Consider the following 20394-nt stretch of genomic DNA (forward strand, 5'->3'; position numbering starts at 1 on the left):
ATTCAGGTAGCACCTAGGAAGAGGAGCCCAGCAGTGCACAGAGTTCTGGATGTACAGTCTTGCAGGGAAACAATATTAATATCTTCACTGTATGTTTGCAGCCTCCAGTGCGTGAAGGCCCGGTAACACGCAGTGCCAGCAGAGCTGCCTCGCTGCAGTCTCTGTCTGATGCCTCCTCTGACTCATTCAACCACTCTCCAGGTGAGATGCACAAATAGTCCTTCTCATCTTGTACTTGTTCTCTTTCATGTTTCAGGGTTAACTTGGCTGAGGGCACAACTCTAAAAACGTCTATTCATTAAAAAATATAACCAAGCAAAAGTAGTTATTTTGCTATACAGCATACATCTGCTTTAACATCTGGACTTGTACTTTTTTTCTACTTAAGAAGCAAACAATCTTAATCATGAATGCATACCATAAAATGCGATAACATTCATATTTTTAATATTTATTGATAAGGCCTTTGTGCATATTCATATACTGTTTCTGCACTTTTTCTTCTTTGTTTGTTGTTTTGATATACTGTATAGTTCAATCAAAAATTTTCAGTTTTTCTGTTTCAAATGTTTTTTAAAGTACTTAAGTCAAACTGAATTGAATATTTAATAATCCATAGCTGGGGTTCTGCCTATAATTATCAAATCAGGTGTTTAATCACATGCCTTTTCTCCTAACTTGTTCCTCAAACAGAATCCGTGGACACCAAGATGAACTTCAGCAACTTATTAATGATGTACCAGGATGGAGCTAGTAGTCCAGACTCCAGTGAGGAGGACACAAAGCTTTCCATGCTGCCTCACTTAGCTGACCTGGTCTCATACAGCATCCAGAAGGTCATTGGTTTTGCCAAGATGATCCCAGGCTTCAGGTACAAATTTAATTAACTGCAATAGTGCAGGACATAATCACAGTGGTGTTTTCATAGCAGCGATAGTTTTCATACATTGTTGCTCCAGCTTTACTGTCGTTATACAGATTTGATTCGTAAAGCTGAAACTGTTACTTTATTAACACAAATAAATACATATGCAACGATTTTCACGAGAGCTTTAATAAATATCAGTAGTGTGACTGTGGCTTAGGAGGTAGAGCGGTCGTCCACCAATCCCACAGTGGTTGATTCTATTCCCAGCTCCTCCGGTGACATGTCGAAGTGTCCTTGAGCAAGACACAGCCTCAACTTAGTTGCTCTCGGTGAGTGTTGGCCAACTGCATAGTAGCTCCCCTATCGTTGTGTGTGTGTGTGCAAATGGGTGAATGAGAAGCCAATAGCTAGAAAAGGCTATGTAAGTGCAGACCATTTACGATTACCATTTACATTTCTTGCCTTTGTTCGTGCCACAAATGATGCAATCATGTCAGTTTTAGCTCTGGTAAATGATGTACATTTATCATTTTATGACATTTAATTGTCAAAGAGACTAACTGAGTAATCAGGAAAACAACTGTCAGATCAGTTGATGTTAAAAATAGTTATTGCAGCCCTATTTTAATCAATTATTTTTAATTAACTGTATTTGAACATCCAAATTTGTTTGTTGAGAAAGCGTATGACACGGTGCTGAGAGAGGAGCTGTGGTATTGTATGAGGAAGTCTGGAGTGGCAGAAGTATGTGAGAGTGGTGCAAGACATGTATGAGAGCTGTAAGACCGTGGTGAGGTGCTGTAGGTGTGACAGAGGAGTTCAAGGTGGATGTGGGTCTGCATCAAGGATCGGCTCTGAGCCCCCTCTCCGTGGACTATGAGAGCAGGGGAAAGAAAAGAGAGGTGGAGGTCTGCTCTGGAAAGCAGAGGAATGAGGGTTAGTCACAGCAAGACAGAATACATGTGAGTAAATGAGAGGGACCCAGGTGGAACGGTGAGGTTACAGGGAGCAGAGGTGAAGAAGGTGAAGGACTTTAAGTACTTAGGGTCAACGGTTCAGAGCAAAGGAGAGTGGAAAAGAAGTGAAGAGGCGAGTGCAGGCAGGTTGGAACGGGTGGAGAAAAGTGTCAGGTGTGTTGTGTGATAAAAGAGTATCAGCGAGAATGAAAGGAAAGTTGTTCAAGATGGTGGTGAGACCAAAGATGTTGTTCGGCACTGAAGAAAAGACAGGAGGCAGAGCTGGAGGTAGCAGAGCTTAAGATGTTGAGGTTCTCTTTGGGAGTGACGAGGATGGACAGGATCAGGAATAAGGACATCAGAGGGGCAGCTCATGTTAGATGTTTTGGAGATAAAGTCAGAGAGGCCAGATTGAGGTGGTTTGGACATGTTCAGAGGACAGACAGATGCTGAGTTTGGAGCTGGAGAGGAAGACCAAAGAGGAGATTTAGTTAGTTGGTGTGAGAGAAGAGGATGCAGAAGACAGGGTTAGATGGAGGCACATGGTTCGCTGTGGTGACCCCTGAAAGGGAGGAGCCCAAACTAAAATAAGATGATAAGCTTTTTTACCAGTAATTGTCTCTTGACTGCAAAAACAAATTGCGAGATTCAACCAGAAACACACAAATGCATAAGCAAACTGCCTGAATGAGATCCTCACCCACACGCAGAGCACTTTGATTTGATGGTCGCATGTATGCAGGGTATTGCTGGTTAAGGCGAGATGCTGTGATCACTCCTGGACAAACAAGCTCTTCCAAGAAGACGGTGGGACAACCTGTAGCCATATAAATAGATCACACGCTGAGCTGAGAGACAGGTTTTTAAACGTATGTAATAAAAGAACTGAGAAAACATGATGAATATCTGAGTGTTTGTTCCGTATGTTGTATAACAAGTAAAATAAGGGAAATAATTATTTATTGTTAAAATAATTTGTATTTAATAACCACGCCTGCTGACATTGCCGCAGTGCATTGTGTGTGTTTACATATTTGGATCTAAATGTCACAGCATATAGTTGGGGGCAATACTGTGGAGCTCTTTGCAACTCCACACATCAACTAAAGGTTTTCAGAAATGTCAGATCAAGAAGCACCAGATTAATAGGAACTCGGCTCTTACGTTGTCCCTGAGTAGCACTTGTTCAGACTGTTGGGTAAATATGTCCTCCCTCACTGATTTTGTCCTTATGGTCCCCTTTAATAAATGTTAGTGGCACTTTCCTGTCAATTGGCAGTTTTTGAGTATGGAATTCAGACTTGTTACATGGCAGTGAGCTAAAGAAATCTGAGACATTGTGCATACCAGCTTGAAAGAAAAAGTAATCTTGAGGGCTAATTTTAAAGGTTATTCTCAGTATAACAGCGAATTTCTAACACAGAGGTGCATTTGTGGAGATGCACTGAAGTCTTTAATGTAATGTAAAGTAGGCAGCCCATAAAAAGACCCTGACACATGATGTTGGCATGTGTGACATTCTTATCTCTGTGCGTTTTGTAGTCTCACAAAATCTGGGCTTGGGAACTCTGTTGCTACAGTAACTGTATAATACAATTAGTCTGCATCCTGTGCTCCGTCTCCCTCCCACACATTTGTCCTTCTGTAGTTGTAAGTACACTCACTGACATCATACCCTCCCTAGCTCCGTATCCTAGCTTTACACCACCACAACCAGATGCCTAACCTTTACCAAAAACCAACCCTAAACAACAGCCTTTTGAAGTTGTGAGAACTAGTCAAACTATCCTCACAACTGTTTAAAAACACGCTTGTTCCACAACCAAAAGGACACGCAAACACCCATGTCCATCTCATATAGTTGTTAGGACATTATTTGTCATGATGCATTCCCCTGCGCCCTCACACAAACCTTAACAAACATTTGTTGTAGCTACCTAACAGCACACTAACTGACTCCATGTGTAACAGCTTGAACTAATTTTAACATATACCAGGAACTCGAGCTGTTTGCTTAATTTTTTTCCCTCCAGTTTCTTTCTGCTCTTCTTTTGTCTCTCTGCAGCAGTAACAGAGACATGTTTTCACCCAAGTTGAATACATTTAAAATGACAACCTATTATTTATTTAGCAATTGCAGACCTCTACATTCTACTAAATGTTCCTACTTCATACTCATATAGCCAAACTTATACTTGGTCTTTTTAGGTTGATATTTGAGAATATACATTTTTTGATGATAAAAAAATTTGTGTGTACACTTTTCTGTACAAAATTATCCTGATATTTATTTACCATTCACAAACAATTCAGTCACACTGTGTGTGATCAGCTAATATTAGGTAATAACTATTTATCTGTAAAATTTACAGTGAGTTTGCAGCTCCAACAAAAATGTGTAGTTACAAACTTTAATAAATCAGGAAGTCTGATATCATCATCATCATCATCAATCACTCACAATCAGCAACACCCACAGACAACCTAAACACTTTGGAAACAATCACATGAATCACCAGATAATTATTCCTGATAAGTATTCCTGCCGAGGTTCGTATGTACATATGGATTGTTTAAGGCAGTGCTTATTATTGTTAGATTATTTAAATGAGAGAAGAGATATGAGGAAGTTTGAGGCCAATAAACAGTCAAGCAGATGATTAGTAAATTACTACAAAAAAGGGTCTAGTTTTTGACAAGTTTATACAGTACAGAAGTTGTCATCCCATAAGTTAAAAAAATAAAAAATAATCACAAATGAGACTGAATAAATTGAACCTGAAGTAAATACAGACATCCTACTTGTATGTGGGAGGATGCTCTTACCTGACGTTGCTTTTGGCTAAATGTAAACAATTATTCAGTAATTCATACGTCATCGGTGACTCTGTGTGCTTTTTCCAGGGAGCTGACAGCGGAGGACCAGATCGCTCTGTTAAAGTCAAGTGCCATTGAAATTATCATGCTGCGTTCCAACCAGTCTTTCAGTCTGGAGGACATGTCCTGGAGTTGCGGAGGACCTGACTTCAAATACTGCATCAATGACGTCACAAAAGGTTAGTCGCATCTCAGTGTCGAGGAAAATCACAAAACAGAATCAGATGCTGTGTTTGATGCCGTGTTTCATGATTTTAACTGCAGTACATACAGAGACACTGCATGTTTGAACTACACACTGCTCTCACTCAGCTTGTCAGACTTTGCTTATTGATCACATATCCTCTCAGTGCGCATACTCCTCCTCTTCCTCGTTTACGCAGTGGGCTGGCAGCTTCCTTTTAAGACTGCAACATCAAGCACTCCATTGATGAAACCTTACTCTACACGGGAGTACACGCACTCGCGCGTAGAGAAAAGATTTTGTTGTTGCAGCTGAAGACACAGCTGTGATTGTGTTTCCTTTACCTTATATAAGAGACTTAAATGAATCGCCCACACACTGTGCTTCTTCAAACACTTGCACATTACTATGAGGTTTTCACTCAAGATGTTTTGGTGAAAGCAATAAAGCTACCACAAACACAAACTCACTGCTTATTCACTCACACATGAAGGACACAAAGTAGTGTTTTCTGTCCGCAGTGTAGACAGTAAATACAAGTAGAGAGCAATAATTCTTATTTGAAGCATGCTGCTATATTAAGTTTGTTTTCAATGTTAAGTTAGTAGAAAAGCACAATATACATTCCACAGCTTCAGTGCAAGAAGATGGTAATGTTTGTGTTGCCTTCCATAGCTGGTCACACTCTGGAGCTGTTGGAGCCGCTGGTGAAGTTCCAGGTTGGTCTGAAGAAACTCAACTTGCACGAGGAAGAACACGTGCTGCTCATGGCAATCTGCCTGCTCTCCCCAGGTACTGGTCGTGTTTGTATTTATGTGTTCTTGTAGCGTAGTCGTATTTACAGCTGAACCAATAAAAGTAGGTTGACCGACTTGTAACAGCATCATCAAAGTATATGAGTGTTGTGAGTCATCTCTCATTGGTGTTTGTTTTGCGTTTGAGCTAGATCAACCTAATTGGTTAGTGTGTAACACCTGAAAAAAGCTCTTGATGGAGGACACAACATTCTGTTCAACATATTAAAGCTTCCAGTGCCAGGTTAAAAACAGTTGAACATATTCACTGAATGAGGCCCTCAAGCACCAAGGCCACTTCAAGAGTACATTATTCAGACTCTCTGACTATCAAAACACATTAAAGGTGTTTCCACTATTTAACACGGTGCTAAAGAGTTTTAATAAATATGATATAGCTCCTCTAAATATCCTTCTACTTGAAGGATGTTCCACTGTGCTCTGAAAGTTTTTAAGAATAAAATGAGGAAAGACCTTTTCCCCCTTTAACTCTTTGAATGAATTGATGCGTCATTCTCAGTCAGCAGAGCATCAATAGACTCTTAGAGCGACAGCAATATGTACATTTACTCTTTCCATTATTTTAACTTTATTCCATTCTCAAACAGCAAGATACACCCTCAACAGGTGACAGTGCCAGCCTACCATTCAGGCTCATTTACGCCCACTGCCAATTTACAGTCACCAATTAACCTAACATCCATGTCTTCCTGTGGGAGGAAGCCGGCAGAAACCCACGCAAGCACTAGAAGAACATGCAAAGTCCCCACAAAAAGGCCCTCAGCAATGGAGTTTGTGTATCAGTGTTTTTTGCACCGCAATATGAACATCCAAAAACCTGTCCTATAACTTGCCACTGTAATCATGTTGAGACATTCGCTCCATTATTAAAACTGATCCATTGATTTATTCTCTCTGAGCACAGTTACGATGTTAACTGTAACAGATTTTTGTAGTGGGCTCAAAGCCTAAGGATTTGTATCTGTATAATCCCTGTCAACACTGTGGACATTATTCATGCATACTTACTAATAACTCCAACACTACAAAGGTAATGACCAAGTGAAAATCATGTAAATAAAACTGTGACAGTGTATGGCTTCAAAGAGTTGACAGAAAAAAGAACACTTTACAAAATGCTGGATTCATAGCATCAACCAAATGGGAGCAAAACAGTTAGTAGGGATGCATTTATTGTTTTATGCTGAAACTGTACATGACCGTACATGTTTAATGTTGCCAGACAATATCAAAATAAAGCACATGCTGGGGGATTTATTTAAAAAGGGACTATGGAAACTCTCTTACATTTAGTGTAAGTGAACAAATCAATACACATGATTGGCACACACAATGTTAAATTTTAGCATTTATCTGTGGCAACATTGGAAAACAAAACAACAAACTGCTCGGATTGACCTTCTCCCTTTCTTTCTGTTCATTTACCCACCCTTCACAATGTCCCCTCCATTCCCTGGCTCTGCTTTACTGTCCTCTGCTCTGTGACCCCCATCATTATGGGCACGCACGTACTCCAAATCTCCACCCTCTCTTTTCTCCAATGACAGATCGTCCTGGTGTCCAAGACCACGCCCGCATTGAACAGCTTCAGGATCGTCTGTCAGACGTGCTGCAGGCCTACATCCGGGTACACCACCCGGGCGGACGCCTGCTCTACGCCAAGATGATCCAGAAGCTGGCTGACCTGCGTAGCCTCAACGAGGAACACTCCAAGCAGTACCGCTCACTCTCCTTCCAGCCTGAGCACAGCATGCAGCTCACCCCGCTGGTGCTGGAAGTGTTTGGCAGTGAGGTGTCATAGCAGAGGACAAGGCACTTGCGTATACATAAACAACGTCGTCACATACAGGATGATTAACCAAACTTTACCACCTTTTTCCCCAAGAAACCCCCAGCCCTCATACAATCCTGGATGTGTGGGAGACAGATGTATATTTAGATACTGTAGTTAGACAGTAACCACCACCTCTTCTTCATTTGCCCATCCTCCCCCTTCTCTTGACCTCATGGAGCCTGGACCTCGGGATTTATGGATTTAAGACGCCTAATTAGGCTGCAGATTTCTGCAGCACTTGCAAAGAGTTCACAGACATTACTGCATTTCATTTCATGACATCATACAGATGTTCTGATATATAGACATCTGGAGCAGATGGAAATCTTGATCCTCTCCACACCAGAAACACCAGATTTGCCTTTTGTCATCACCACCTTTCCCCATGGACATCAGTTTAGATTCCTGCCATTTTTTTACAGTGGAGACAGCCTGATGGATGTAACTGTCACATTATTCTTACCATCCTCATACCATCGCTTCATGTTCACATTATCATTACGTAAGATACACAGGCTTGCATTTATTAACTATGCTAGCGCTTGTGAGGTACACATATATTTCTAGCAGTGTTACTATCATATGATTAGATTGCTACAGCTATTGATTATTTAGCTGGTTGACAGCAAAGGCATCCAAATATACTTATTAAACATCAACATAATCAGACATGAGCAAGCTTACAATAATGGAACGGAAATACTTGTTGCAAAGTGTGTGTTCCTTTTTAACCCTGTGTATCTGTGTAAGTGCAAGTTTCAGACGGTTAGATGAAGTCCGGAAACAGTTTTAAAAAGGAAGGATACAGTATACAAATGGTGGGATGAAAGGTGTGAGAAGAGAAAGGTGTGGAGGAATGAATAAAGGAGGTTGGAAATGGAGGAAAGTGCGGATAAAATTCCCTGACAAAAGGGAATTTCTCAAGGCAAGAATGTATGTATAATTCTAAATAAATATAAATAATTCATATAAGCTGAATATATATATATATATATATATATATATATATATATATATATATATATATATATATATATATATATATATATATATATATATATATATTCTAACCATAATTAGATGTATTTAAGAGAGCAAAACATAGTTGCTTCATTGGAAGCAAATAATGTTGTGTAAAGTAGAGGATTTTAAGGCTCCTTCTTTGTTGTGTGTGTACATTTAAAATATTAATGTACACACATAAGAAAGAGCTGAGGAGTGTGTGAGGAGCCTTTCTATTTTTGTGATGTGTATACATTAAATGATAAAATTAATGTACCACAAGGGGGTTTGTGTACAGGCTCTGGCTGAGGGTTAAGTGCAGGAAGGCACTTCTCTGTTGGACCTGTGAAGCTTGTAGACTGACATACGCAAACACAATGTCATGTTTTGTGGATTATGATTATCCAAAAATATTTGTTTGGCTGGTTAGATTGCTGCTAAGACAGTTAGAGCTGGTTAGTTGGGCAGAAACCAACTACTGGCTGTTGCCTCAGGGAAAAGTTTGTCTGATAATGTTGTACTTGGTGTTTAGAGTGTGTGTGGCGTAAGCTTACAATCACAAGACGGAGATTGTGTTTTTTTTTTTAAGCTCTAGGTATCACTGTGATTTCTAGTCATACTAAATAACAGTATAAGGAAGCTAAAAGTTTAAAGTGAGCATTACTACCTGTTTGTCATTCCCAAGCTTATTTGCTCAATCAAAAACATATGAAATGGTTTAATAGAAATAATCGTATAATGCATTTGAGATAGTTGTTAAAGTTGACAAACCATGAAATGGTTACATATAAAAATACTTTCATCAATTCTATTAAATAGAATAATAAATAATGCTTTTTCTTATATTCTGTAGATTGTAGCAATATACAATAGTCAAACAATGCAACGTAAATAGCGTTTTTTGAAATGAATCATTCAGATAATCTTAAAAACGAGACAGTTTTTTTATACAAAATTTTGAATCTGCTTCATACTGTTTTGTCACATTTATCTAATTTCAACACCAGCCTTATAAGCGAGGTTTCACTACATATCATATCACATTTCTGTTGACACAGTGCATGCTCTCCCCTCATGCAGGCCTGGATCACCCCCTTGTGGACAAACCTTGTAAATACCACTTGCTAAGTCTGTACATAGTTAGAGATTTATTGTAGGCAAATACTAAAAGAATCCTCTTGTTCATAGCAAGATGCTCGGTCGATACAGCACTATATGCAATTAGAAGATGGACATTTTATTTTATTTTTTTTTTTCGTATACAGCTGATCATGGACAGAGGTGGCAACCCTAGTGGAATTGCTGAGTTGTTTCAGGGAGCACTAAAGAAGATTGTTGGATCGGGGTATAGTTGTTTGCAAGCTAACATTTTGACTGAAACTGTTGTCATCCAGTGTTCGAAAAGACAGATTAGACCGGTGTCATAAGAACAAAATACTGACTTGAAGTTTTTCACAGACAGGAGCAGGAGTCACAGACCAGCATGCTTGAAACACCATCTAGACACCACCTAGGCATGTTTAACTGTCCCCCTGTCTTTGGACGATGCTTCTGCTGAACAGTGTAGTGATGGGACTCGAAAGGCTTCACGTGACTGAACATTCCCAGTGGCGATTGTGTTGAGCATTCCAACTGGCTGCAGTCTGATGCACCGTCGACGCACACACAGCATCAGTGTGAACATCCTTACAGTACTTCTCCGACGGCCTTTTCAAAGGCGCCCGGCCACTCGGCATGGTATCGCAGGACGTGTCCTCTCTGTCCATTGCAAGGTTATGGATGTACGCCATTTTCTCTCTCTCTCCTCTTTGCAAAAGTCAGTCTATAAGCTTTTGGCAGTTATACATTGTATCCATAATAATTTGGTTAAGATATGTTTTTGTCCGTTTTGTTTTGCTCCTTTCAAGATTGTCAGTTTTCATGTGGGTCAGTTTGCTTGACTTCAACTGAGTGAATATGGAAGAGCCCTTTTTAACTAACGATGTGGCTTTGCCTTTTTGCTTGGACAGAGAAGATACACTTTCTACCCCCCTCTTCCTAGTGGAATTTAAAAAGAAAAAAAAAAAAAAGACATGTCAGTGCAGCTGTGTTATACCTGGAGCTGTAACAAACACATAGGAGCTTTTTTTGTTGTTGTTGCTGTTGTTTCATCATCAGTGGAAAGGCAGTCCTCAGCTCTGTATAAAAACCCTTCATCTGCTTTTTCCAGGAGTAAGATGTCAAACACAATCAAGTGATCATAAGCTAACACTGCCTCAACTGACTGACTGACTGACACCGGATTTAGCCAGTGGCAAACTGTCACAGCTACAGTAAGGACGTGCCTCTTCATTTGTCACCCAACCATCTAACCGCCTCTTCTTCTGCAGTAGCCAGTTACAGCAGAATTACTCTTCATAGCTTTAACTTAGCAGACAGTCTTGCTCTGCTTTTGGAAAAACTGTGGTGCACCAAGAGCTGATGGGGAAACAGCTGCTGCGGGATTGGACGTGTCACTTTACTGTGAAAATTACAATGCAGAAATGCCCCCTTTGTCCTGTTCCTCTTTTGACAGAAGACATGGGCATTGAGAAGACTGTGTGTAGAATCTGTACAGAAGAGCATAGGAGATTTAAGGATTTGGCTGTACAGGCAGTGTGCAGTGACTGACGCGATGTCGCCTCCTAAACCCAAAGTGTGACATTACCTTTCTCACTATTCAGTGTCTCGCATTGCAGCTCTTGAGATTTTTAATATTTGTTATATGAAACAAAAAAAAAAGACTCTTTACATACAACATCAACACCTACATCATCTGTTTGATAAGGAATGCAAGACAGGGTGATGTGGTGAGAGTCCGTTCAGTTTTAAGGGTTCTGAGACACACGTTCTTTAAGTTTGCTATGCTGCTGATTTACATTTTGTGGATAATTTTTTAATTTCCATTATTAGTGGTTAAGTTTTGGCTTGTATATAGAGAATGTTATGCCTGCAAGACAGACCTGGCTTAACATTTATAGAATAATGGTTAACACGAGGATACTTGCCAATGCCAGAAGCCATTAGAACTCAAATGGACCCAAACAACACTGAGGTCTCTCCCCACTCACCCCCGTCCCCAACCCAGGTCAGCAGCTTCACCTCAATAGCCTTACTTACAGAAACTTCACTCAGCTGGAAACATATGACAAATACCTCAGTTATTCACAGGATGACTTTTACAATAGCCTCTAAGGGAACCAAACATAACCACACACACACACACACAAACAACATACACTACAGCTCTCTCATCTGTCTTTGCAGTGTTGTTACATAACCATAGTAATCTAGTTGCCAGTTGTTGTATGAAGAACGTTGTCCACTAGAATTCTGTTGCCAGTAGACCAGTCAGTATACGAGTGGATCCCAGTGTTAACTGTTAACTGTCTCCATGTTTTTACGCTTTTCCCACTTGGTCCTCATCTCTTGTCTCTCTCTGTCTCTGTCACTGCAAACAGATGACGTGCCGCTACGCTTTGGCGCTACGTTTAACCAAACATACTACCTCTTCCCTTCTGTCTATATAAATATCTATGTATCTATATCGAGATATATATATATATATATATATATATATATATATATATTGACACAGCATGATTGTGTTTATTATGAAGCATTCTTTTTTTAATCTTAACACTAATTTTAGAAGGGTTTGTGTGTATATATACTGTATATTCCCATTTATCTCATCTCTTTTGAAATGCTGGACGACTTTCTTTTTTTACCTCAATTCTCAGTATAAGCCTGCAGATCAGCCTACGGTCAGTGAATAACAGGCCTCTTTAGCTTCGCTCCACCAATGAAGTTTTTAAATGCATGTTAAACGTTTTGCTCGGATACAAGTCATCTACTTTCACACGCCAGTCTAAAGTGCCCAAATTCCTTTTATTCCTTTGTGACAAAGATCCAAACTTTTTTTGAGGTTATTTGCTTTCTTACAGAGAGTTACAGTCACGACAAAAAGTATTTAGACCCTTTTAACATTTAAGACATTTTAATATATTGTAAATCTTATTTGCAGTATATAAAAAAAGCATTTTTTCCGATCAATCTATGCACAAAAAGGCAAGGTTACAGTTTAATTACTTTGCAAAATGCTTTAAAATTATATTTTCACTTTGTCATCGTGCATTATTGTGTCCCCATTTAAGAAAAAGTAGCAAAATCTGCAAAAAGCAAGTTTGTATTCTTTATTTTGACTCTGTATGAGGAAATCCTTATTACCTATTCTGTATGTGTAACCCAAATAAGATGATTGTCTTAATTTCATTTTACTCTTTACACTAAACAATACAAGATGTTAATGTTAATTTGCTTTAGATGCACTGTGAGGCAGGGAAAACTTGAAACTGACAAAATGATTAAAAGAAAAAATAACTAATTAAAATCAATTACCAATTTTAAATTAGCACAATCTTTTAATGTTATTTAACGCAGCAAATCTAAGTAGCCCTGAAAGATTTTAGAAAATACAATATGTAATTTGGTTATGTGACATGTTAAAATCATTTGTAATTAGCATAATTGTCACTTATTTTATTTAAATGGGACAAAAGTTGTCACTTTGGTCATCGTGTTATTTAAAATAGTCACTTATTTCAAAAATCAAAGTCCAATGTATTTGAATAATTATTCAATATTTTTTATTACTTCCGTCACTTATTATTTCCGAGACAATTGCAGGTTCTTTGTGGAACAACTTTGTTGCCAGTCTAGTTTAGTTGCTGACCTAGAGTTTGTGAACTGGAGCTGGCTTTACTTTAATATACAGATGGGAAAAGATAGTATTAACCTTCTCATTTACTGTATCTCTCAGTAGGAAAGTAAAACAGACCAGAGCAATAAAAGTAAAAGTGGTATCAAAGCAGATTTTGAAGGATTTAAGGATCTGATGACAGTAATGTGTATCTGCTTCCTCCCATAGTTGTGCTTCTTCCCCTGTGTCTCTAACTTTCTGCAGGTATTTATTTGCAGGTGTTACTGACCCAACCTGCCCAGTGTTTTGTTTGCTGCTCTCTTTATTTCCTCTGCCTTTTACTCCCCTTAACCAGTCAAGGCAGATTCCCGTCTGAGGTTTCATCTGTCAAAGGGAGTTTTTCCTCCCCACCGTCACCTAGTCCTTGCTTAAACTGGGATTTGATGGGGTTTCCCTATAAATCTGTTTATTATTTAAAGTTACTTGAGATGGTTTCGTTGTGAATTGGCGCAATATAAAAGTTTATTATATTTTTAAATCAAAAGGAAATTCTGAATCAAAACAACAGTAGCTTTGATGCTACTAAACTAAATGCCACCTGATTTCTCCTGAGGATCTGTTTGTTGTGATTGTTTGAGACTCCACAGATCTGCCAGTTGCTCTCTGGGCTTCTTCCTGCAGTGCTTTTCAAAACCTCTTTCTCAAACTTATGCGAATGCTTTCAGCTTTACCCAACCCTTCAGAGACGTGGGATGAGTTGTAACTGCTTTGTCCTAACATCCAAAATCCATCCAAAAAGAAAAAGAAAGAAGTGCTGCATCCTGGACATTAACACTAATAAGCTACCTTTGCAGTCATATTGTGGGTTTCCTTTGTGTGTTTGTCTCTTGCTGTGAGCTTTCCCTAAATGTCTGGTAAGGGTTTGTAACATTGGGATCCCGTTCACAAGTGGGAGTGAAGGCTCTTCACAGTTATTACCAACAGCTTTGGGTAGTTTGCATATTGAAATTATTCAGGTCTTACATGTATTTGGTATTGAAATAGGCAATTGTGCCCTTTGGATGGAAAACGAAGAAATACCAGAATTTGAGTTGCACATGTCCTAATATGGCCTAATTGGTAATATAATCCAGGAAAAAGTAATTTGAAACAAAAAGACGTATAAGAAATTTGATCAGGCTGAACATTGAATTTTAGATATTTTTCACAGACTCACCTAAGATATGTGGCTTGTATTAAACATTGTTTTTGTTTTTTTCTACTGTCATGACAGATGGATGGTTTTCATTCAAAAAAAAAGAGACTCCGTTGCTCTGATTGCATTTCTCTGCTACCTCTTTAAATATGCGCTTGCTCATAAACGCACGCACTTAAACAGCTGCACTCACAGACGTACACTTAAACTCAATGACACAGAAAAGACACACTGAATGCAACACACACACACCCACAATGCACACTTGTGTGCACTTCTTTATCCCTCACCAGCAGTTTTTGCCAATGATGCACTCGTGTTTTTGTCTCTGAATGCTCTGCAAAAGTCAAATAATTGTTTATCATCTTTTTTTTTGTTGTTGTTCGTTGGTTTTTGTTTTTTTTTTTTTTTTTAAACTAATCTCCATAGTAAGACCTGGGCTAGCCAGGACTTTAGAATTAAATTAGATATTAATTCATCCAGTACATATGGAAAGTTTTGTGTCTTTAATAAAAACATAAATGCACATATTGTTCAGCTCAGTTGTACCTTGGTGTGCCTAGAACCCACAGCCTTATTTTGGGACGATATCAGGGGTTTTAAAAAGAATACAGGACAATTTGTCTTTGTATTACTGATGTAAGACAGTCTCATTGAGTTTTTAAAGATGTTTTTCTTTCTCCCCTTCATATCCACAGATTAAAAGATTTTATTATTTTTATTTTTTTTAACAGTAGCTTTTTCATGGGAGGCACATTTGACCAGGTCGAACTACATCTTATGTTTTTGTGCTGGTTATTCTTTTGTCTAAATTCCCTTTTTATACCCCTTAGTTAATGTGACATGACATTTGTTTATTGTAAAGCCTGGCTGTGCAGGTGCACCAGTCTAATGAAATTTCTTTATTTTATGTAGTTTGGTTTAATTTATGCTTATTCTTTTAGGAAGGTCCAACCGACTGCTGCCTCCCATAGCGTACAATGTTGTCATCATTATCAGAAGAATCAAAAACAAAAAGTTTTAAATTGTAGTTGATCTCAGCTGAGTCCCAAGATAAGTTCCCTTTAGCTCACCATGCACATGCACACCGCCATGCAGTAATCACACCAGAACACAGTGCTTCTACTAGAAACTTGTCTTTTCAACAGTTGCCATGGCATCGCTGTTGATGACGTCATCAATAGCTCTATTTAAAAAGATTTAGTGTTATACAGACAGTAACCAATGTTTCTCTTCACCGCCTGTTCTTTTTTTTTCCTTTTTGCTCTTCTTATCTTTGAAGTTGATCATTGTACTTTGATTACATGCATTTTATGTAATAAAATACTGATAATGTTTTGGGGAAATCATAAATAAAACAGCTGTACATAATGATGCAAAACATCCCTCGTGTTGCCATTTTGTTTTTGCCTTTTTTTGTTTGTTTGTTTTCGGTAGAGCAGACAAATGGAATTTCACGTAGATCCTAATAGTCGATAAATCACATTACTATGCGATGATGGAAACTACTAATAATTGAAAGAACATCAATTTTGAGACTTTACCTCCTTGTAGAAAGTATTTCTATTAAAAACTGTCAGTCTCAACAAAAACCTTTTCCAAAAAAACCCATTATTGAAATATTTAAATGACATTGTCTGTACTCTACTCATGCCTCTCAAGTGAAGTTATTTACTTGTGTTCCTTAGTTGTTCTTTCTAGCATTGTGTGTAAAAGTTCAAAATGGGGAGAGACACAAAGTGAGCACAGGTTCTAAAAATGGATAAAAGTCTTTTGTACACATTCACTTTAGTTTGTCTGCAGTAATTATCACAGAGCACCATGCTTTTCTTTTGATTTGAGGCAAATTGTAGATTTTAGTCTTTGACATACAACTTGCCACTTCATTAAGTACACTTGATATCCAACAGCTCAACCAAGTGTCTTTGAACAGGTCTTTGTCAGCAGGGGGCGCTAAGATGCTGTTGTCATAAATAGCTGATTGAAGGGGTCTGATAACAGGCTAAACCGCCTCGGTTTTTCTGTTTTATGGCATATTTAGACCCACAGTTTTAGATACTTTAAAGTCACTAAATGGATTCTAGATGATTGTGCAAAACAATAAATCTGCGTATTTTGATAGGTTCTTTTGATGGAAAGGAATCCTCCAGTTTGTTGTATTTTACTGAGTGGATTGAGGTTCGGGTTTGCTCCATGTCAGACCGAATCCTGATTCAACCTTTTTGTCATTTAGCTGCAATTAACAGATTTCTCTTTTTCTGTCCAAGGAAAATCAAATCATGTAAGTGTACAGGCTGTTATCACAGAGGTTCCTTACGAGTGATGTGGTCCAAAGCTGGCAAGATAAAGAAATAATAGTTTATAGTTCTTCTGCACAAATTGTCGAATCGTGGCTTGTATTTCTTCTGTGTTTCTTGAGAAACACGAAAGAGGGAAACATCACTCATGGGTTAAACTGCTTCTGACTCAAATCCACATTAAATTTAAATAAACTTTTCACTTTAGTAAAGATTTTTCTTTTTCATCCAGAAAGTCTTCAGCAACTTATTTGAGTATTTGAGGTTAAGCAGCCAAAACTATGATTTGTTTATTTTAACATAAACCTCCCATCAGATTATAATAAGATGTATTATTAAGAAAGTTTGTCCCATTGCATTTTCTCTCTCTTTAATGTTAGAAATTCATCGGTAATAAAGTTGACCTGTCCTGTGCATATTTTCCCGTACTTTAAACTACAGCAAAAATTCCAGTTGTTGGACCTTCAACAACAAATAGAGTGACAGTTTTTGTTTGGAAAAGCTGCCACGCTCGCTTTCCTTCTAATGGTTTGTTGGTTTTCTCTCCAACGATAAGACATCAGCTGTACCTTGATGAAAAGAGAGCATTTTATTTGACATGATGTACAGAGCATAGGTGGGTGTTAATACAGAGTAATTCAAACAGAGCTGACAAGCTTAGATGCCTGAGAGGGTAATAATCCTTCCAGAACCCTCTTTGATTGCAGACAAACTCGATACTTTCCTAATTTGCCCGTGTTATTACAAGCCCCACCCGACCGGCCCACTGAGCAGGATGAAACAAACACTTGAGAATTATTTGCAAACCTCTGTGTGACCCAGGTCTGGGAAACTAGAGAGTGACCGAGTGCTCGGCCTGTCTGTGAAGGGAGTCATCCAAACATGATTAGGACCATCTCCCCCGTGTGACCCTGCAGGAGATGCCTCACATGCAGGTCTGTGGACTCGGTGAAGAAGCAGAGGATGGAGGGAAGCGGAGGGAGGACAAAACGGCCCGCAGCATTGAAATGAGAGGAGGCCTCATTGTTTGGTTGGTGCTGTTTTTTTGGAAGCTGATATTCTTGTGATTAATGACTGAAAAGTTTAACCACCCACTCATGACACAAACTACTCAAGGGTTTGACTGATGTATGATTAGTGAGGATCATCCTTAATTGCTGATGTTACTGACAGAGCTGCTCGTGATCGGCCGACTCTGTTCTCAGACTAGAAATAAAGTGCAGCGAAGCCGCCATCAACACTTCCCCTATTCTGCGCTCATTGTGGTTTGCATAATAAATGCTTCTTCCATGTTCCATGTTCCCCTCTGGCCGCCAAACGGATGGCTCTAACAGTGTGCTGCTTCAACATCATCTCGCTTGCTTCCACTGCTCATCCAAAGAGAGCTACAGTCGTGGATGAGACAGAAATGTGAGGCGTCCTAAATGTTTCTACAGTCACATTCCTGCATAATTGCGATGTTGAGAAACAGCTCTGACACACAAAGTTAGACAGAGGTGTGAACACTTAAATGGTATTGATATCACCACTCGTTTTTCTTAGTCATATCTTGCTCATGAGGACGTGTTTAGAGGTCCTTTACTGGAATGTTACACTATGTTGTAACAGTGTCAAGAAACACAACGATGTTCAGTTCAATAAACTGGCTGACGCCCCTGAAATCATTTATAAAAATACATGATGTGCATTGGTAGATTTCTTTCATTTTTAGACACACATTGCGTTTTTGGATGCCAGAAATGTCCATTCATATATTTTCCCAGCCCCAAGGGTCTGTACATTCTGATGAATAAACCATGAATGCTGTGGACCCTAATGAGATAATGTATGATAATAATATAATCCTGGTCTATCTGTAAATTAAAAGCAATAATTGGTCGTAGTAGCCTGGATAAGCCCGGAGTTAATCCCTAGTCCAATAAACTAAAATGTGTTATCCTCTAATCCCTACCACTCAATACCCATTTTAAAAACATGTTTCTTATCTGCAATTTCCTAGCCGATGTAAATTATATCTGAAATTAGTCTGAAAAAGGGAATTTATTGGGGACTATTTTTAGTGGCGGATCGATACAGTTTTGGTACATAAGTATTTGTGGCCCATGAAGAAGTGACACAATTAGTTGAATTTGTGCTGTGTTACATAAAAAAAAAGACATTGTGTGTCATTGCTTTATTTAAAGAGGAACTCATCGTCGTATCAGAACAACAGAGCTGCGCTGGTAAATACCTGGTTTTAATAGAAATCTATAAAATACAAAAAGGCACACACATCATTTTTGGATCTTACAGTATACAAAGCACAAAGACAATATTGGCCCCGTGTATCGGTCCAACCCCAAAAGGGAGTTAACCCCAGTATTTCTTAGTTGTCTCATTTTCACATCATCATTTCCCAGCGCCGTGCAGTTTTTCCAATGAAGGAGGAGTGTGTTAGTGAATAAGATTCTTGTTTCTGCGGCCAAGTGTCCGACATCTACAGCTGTTGTGGCAGACAAATGGGGAAGGAGTTGACTCTTCACTATTACATTAATATTTATGCCTCCCCTTCCTTGTTGTTAATCAGACTCGTGATAGCCTGCTTTCATTACACGGTGTACTCTTTAAAACTGGGAGAAAGAAGCAGAGCGTCAACTGGACATTCAGCTTAGGACATGTTAACTTTCACAATTTATAATGTGTTACATTACATATATTTTTTATGCAATTGTTGAAGTGCGGAGAAACAGAAGACACACATGCAGCATTGACTTTAACACAGAGCCGCACTATTTTACGTCTGATATCGTTGTGACGAATGTGTCGGCTCACCTACTGTACATTCCCAAGCACACGTGGTGCTGCAATAACATTCTTTTGGAGTCCTGTTTCTGGCCAACTGATCTGGGTCACGGCCTTGTTTTTTCGGCTAGAAATACTGACAGAAATACTGTTTCTGCTCCACTAAAGTACCCAGTTGGTTGCTAACTTTGTTTGTCTGCCCTTACGTGCTGAACAGGTAGAGAATAATGGCTTTCTGAGCCACAACAGTAAAAAAAAAAAAAGTGCCTTAAATTTGAAACCAGCTAAAAGATGCCCACACATGCCGCACACGTTGCAGCTCTAGCCCACCAAGACAGGGACTTTATGAGCCCTGGGAAGGTGTCCTGTAATATCCGGCACCAAAATCTTTGCAGAAGACGTCCTGCATGTTGTGGCAGGGAGCAGCACATCAGATGTTCTGACCCAGTTCTCTGGCCACAATCTGGCCCTTGTTAAGTTGCTCAGGCCTTTATACCTGCTTGACTATGCAAAGTGATGGATTCATGGACCCACCCTTGTTTTTGGTCATTTTGAGTCTGCTTGTGGTAATTCTCCAATGGGGTTTTTGGTTATTTTATGCTGGTTTTCAGTCACTTTGTGTCCATTTTTGTCTTTTAAACAAGAAATGTGAACAGCTTCTTATGACCCTCTGGCCCATGGGCTTCCTGACCTCTATGATCCCTGGACTTGTGCCCAGAAGGTCAGTTGAAATATCCATACATGAAGTAATTTACAAGGGAATATTTTAGATGTAGATAGTTTAGAATATTTTAAAACGACGTGTCATCTGGATAACTTGTGCCGCTACCGATCGACCCTCTGATCGATCCACCGTTTGCAGAGA

At 39.0% G+C, this 20394-nt stretch overlaps 1 protein-coding gene across 9 annotated transcripts in view; it reads left to right on the top strand.

Annotated features, from left to right (window-relative positions):
- Positions 1-15834, top strand: part of LOC137139379 (vitamin D3 receptor A) — a 72396-nt gene extending 56562 nt beyond the window's left edge. For 6 of the 9 annotated variants that reach the window (XM_067526538.1, XM_067526542.1, XM_067526544.1 and 3 more), the window contains 6 exons: positions 102-201; positions 694-871; positions 4729-4880; positions 5561-5677; positions 7248-8467; positions 9802-15834. In XM_067526538.1, the coding sequence (XP_067382639.1) occupies positions 102-201; positions 694-871; positions 4729-4880; positions 5561-5677; positions 7248-7501 (801 nt within the window). In that variant the 3' untranslated portion in view covers positions 7502-8467; positions 9802-15834. The other 3 variants (XM_067526540.1, XM_067526539.1, XM_067526546.1) reach the window with 3 other exon arrangements.
- Positions 15835-20394: the final 4560 nt, after the last annotated feature.

Source organism: Channa argus, chromosome 13, assembly GCF_033026475.1.
Source record: "Channa argus isolate prfri chromosome 13, Channa argus male v1.0, whole genome shotgun sequence".
NCBI lineage: Eukaryota > Metazoa > Chordata > Actinopteri > Anabantiformes > Channidae > Channa > Channa argus.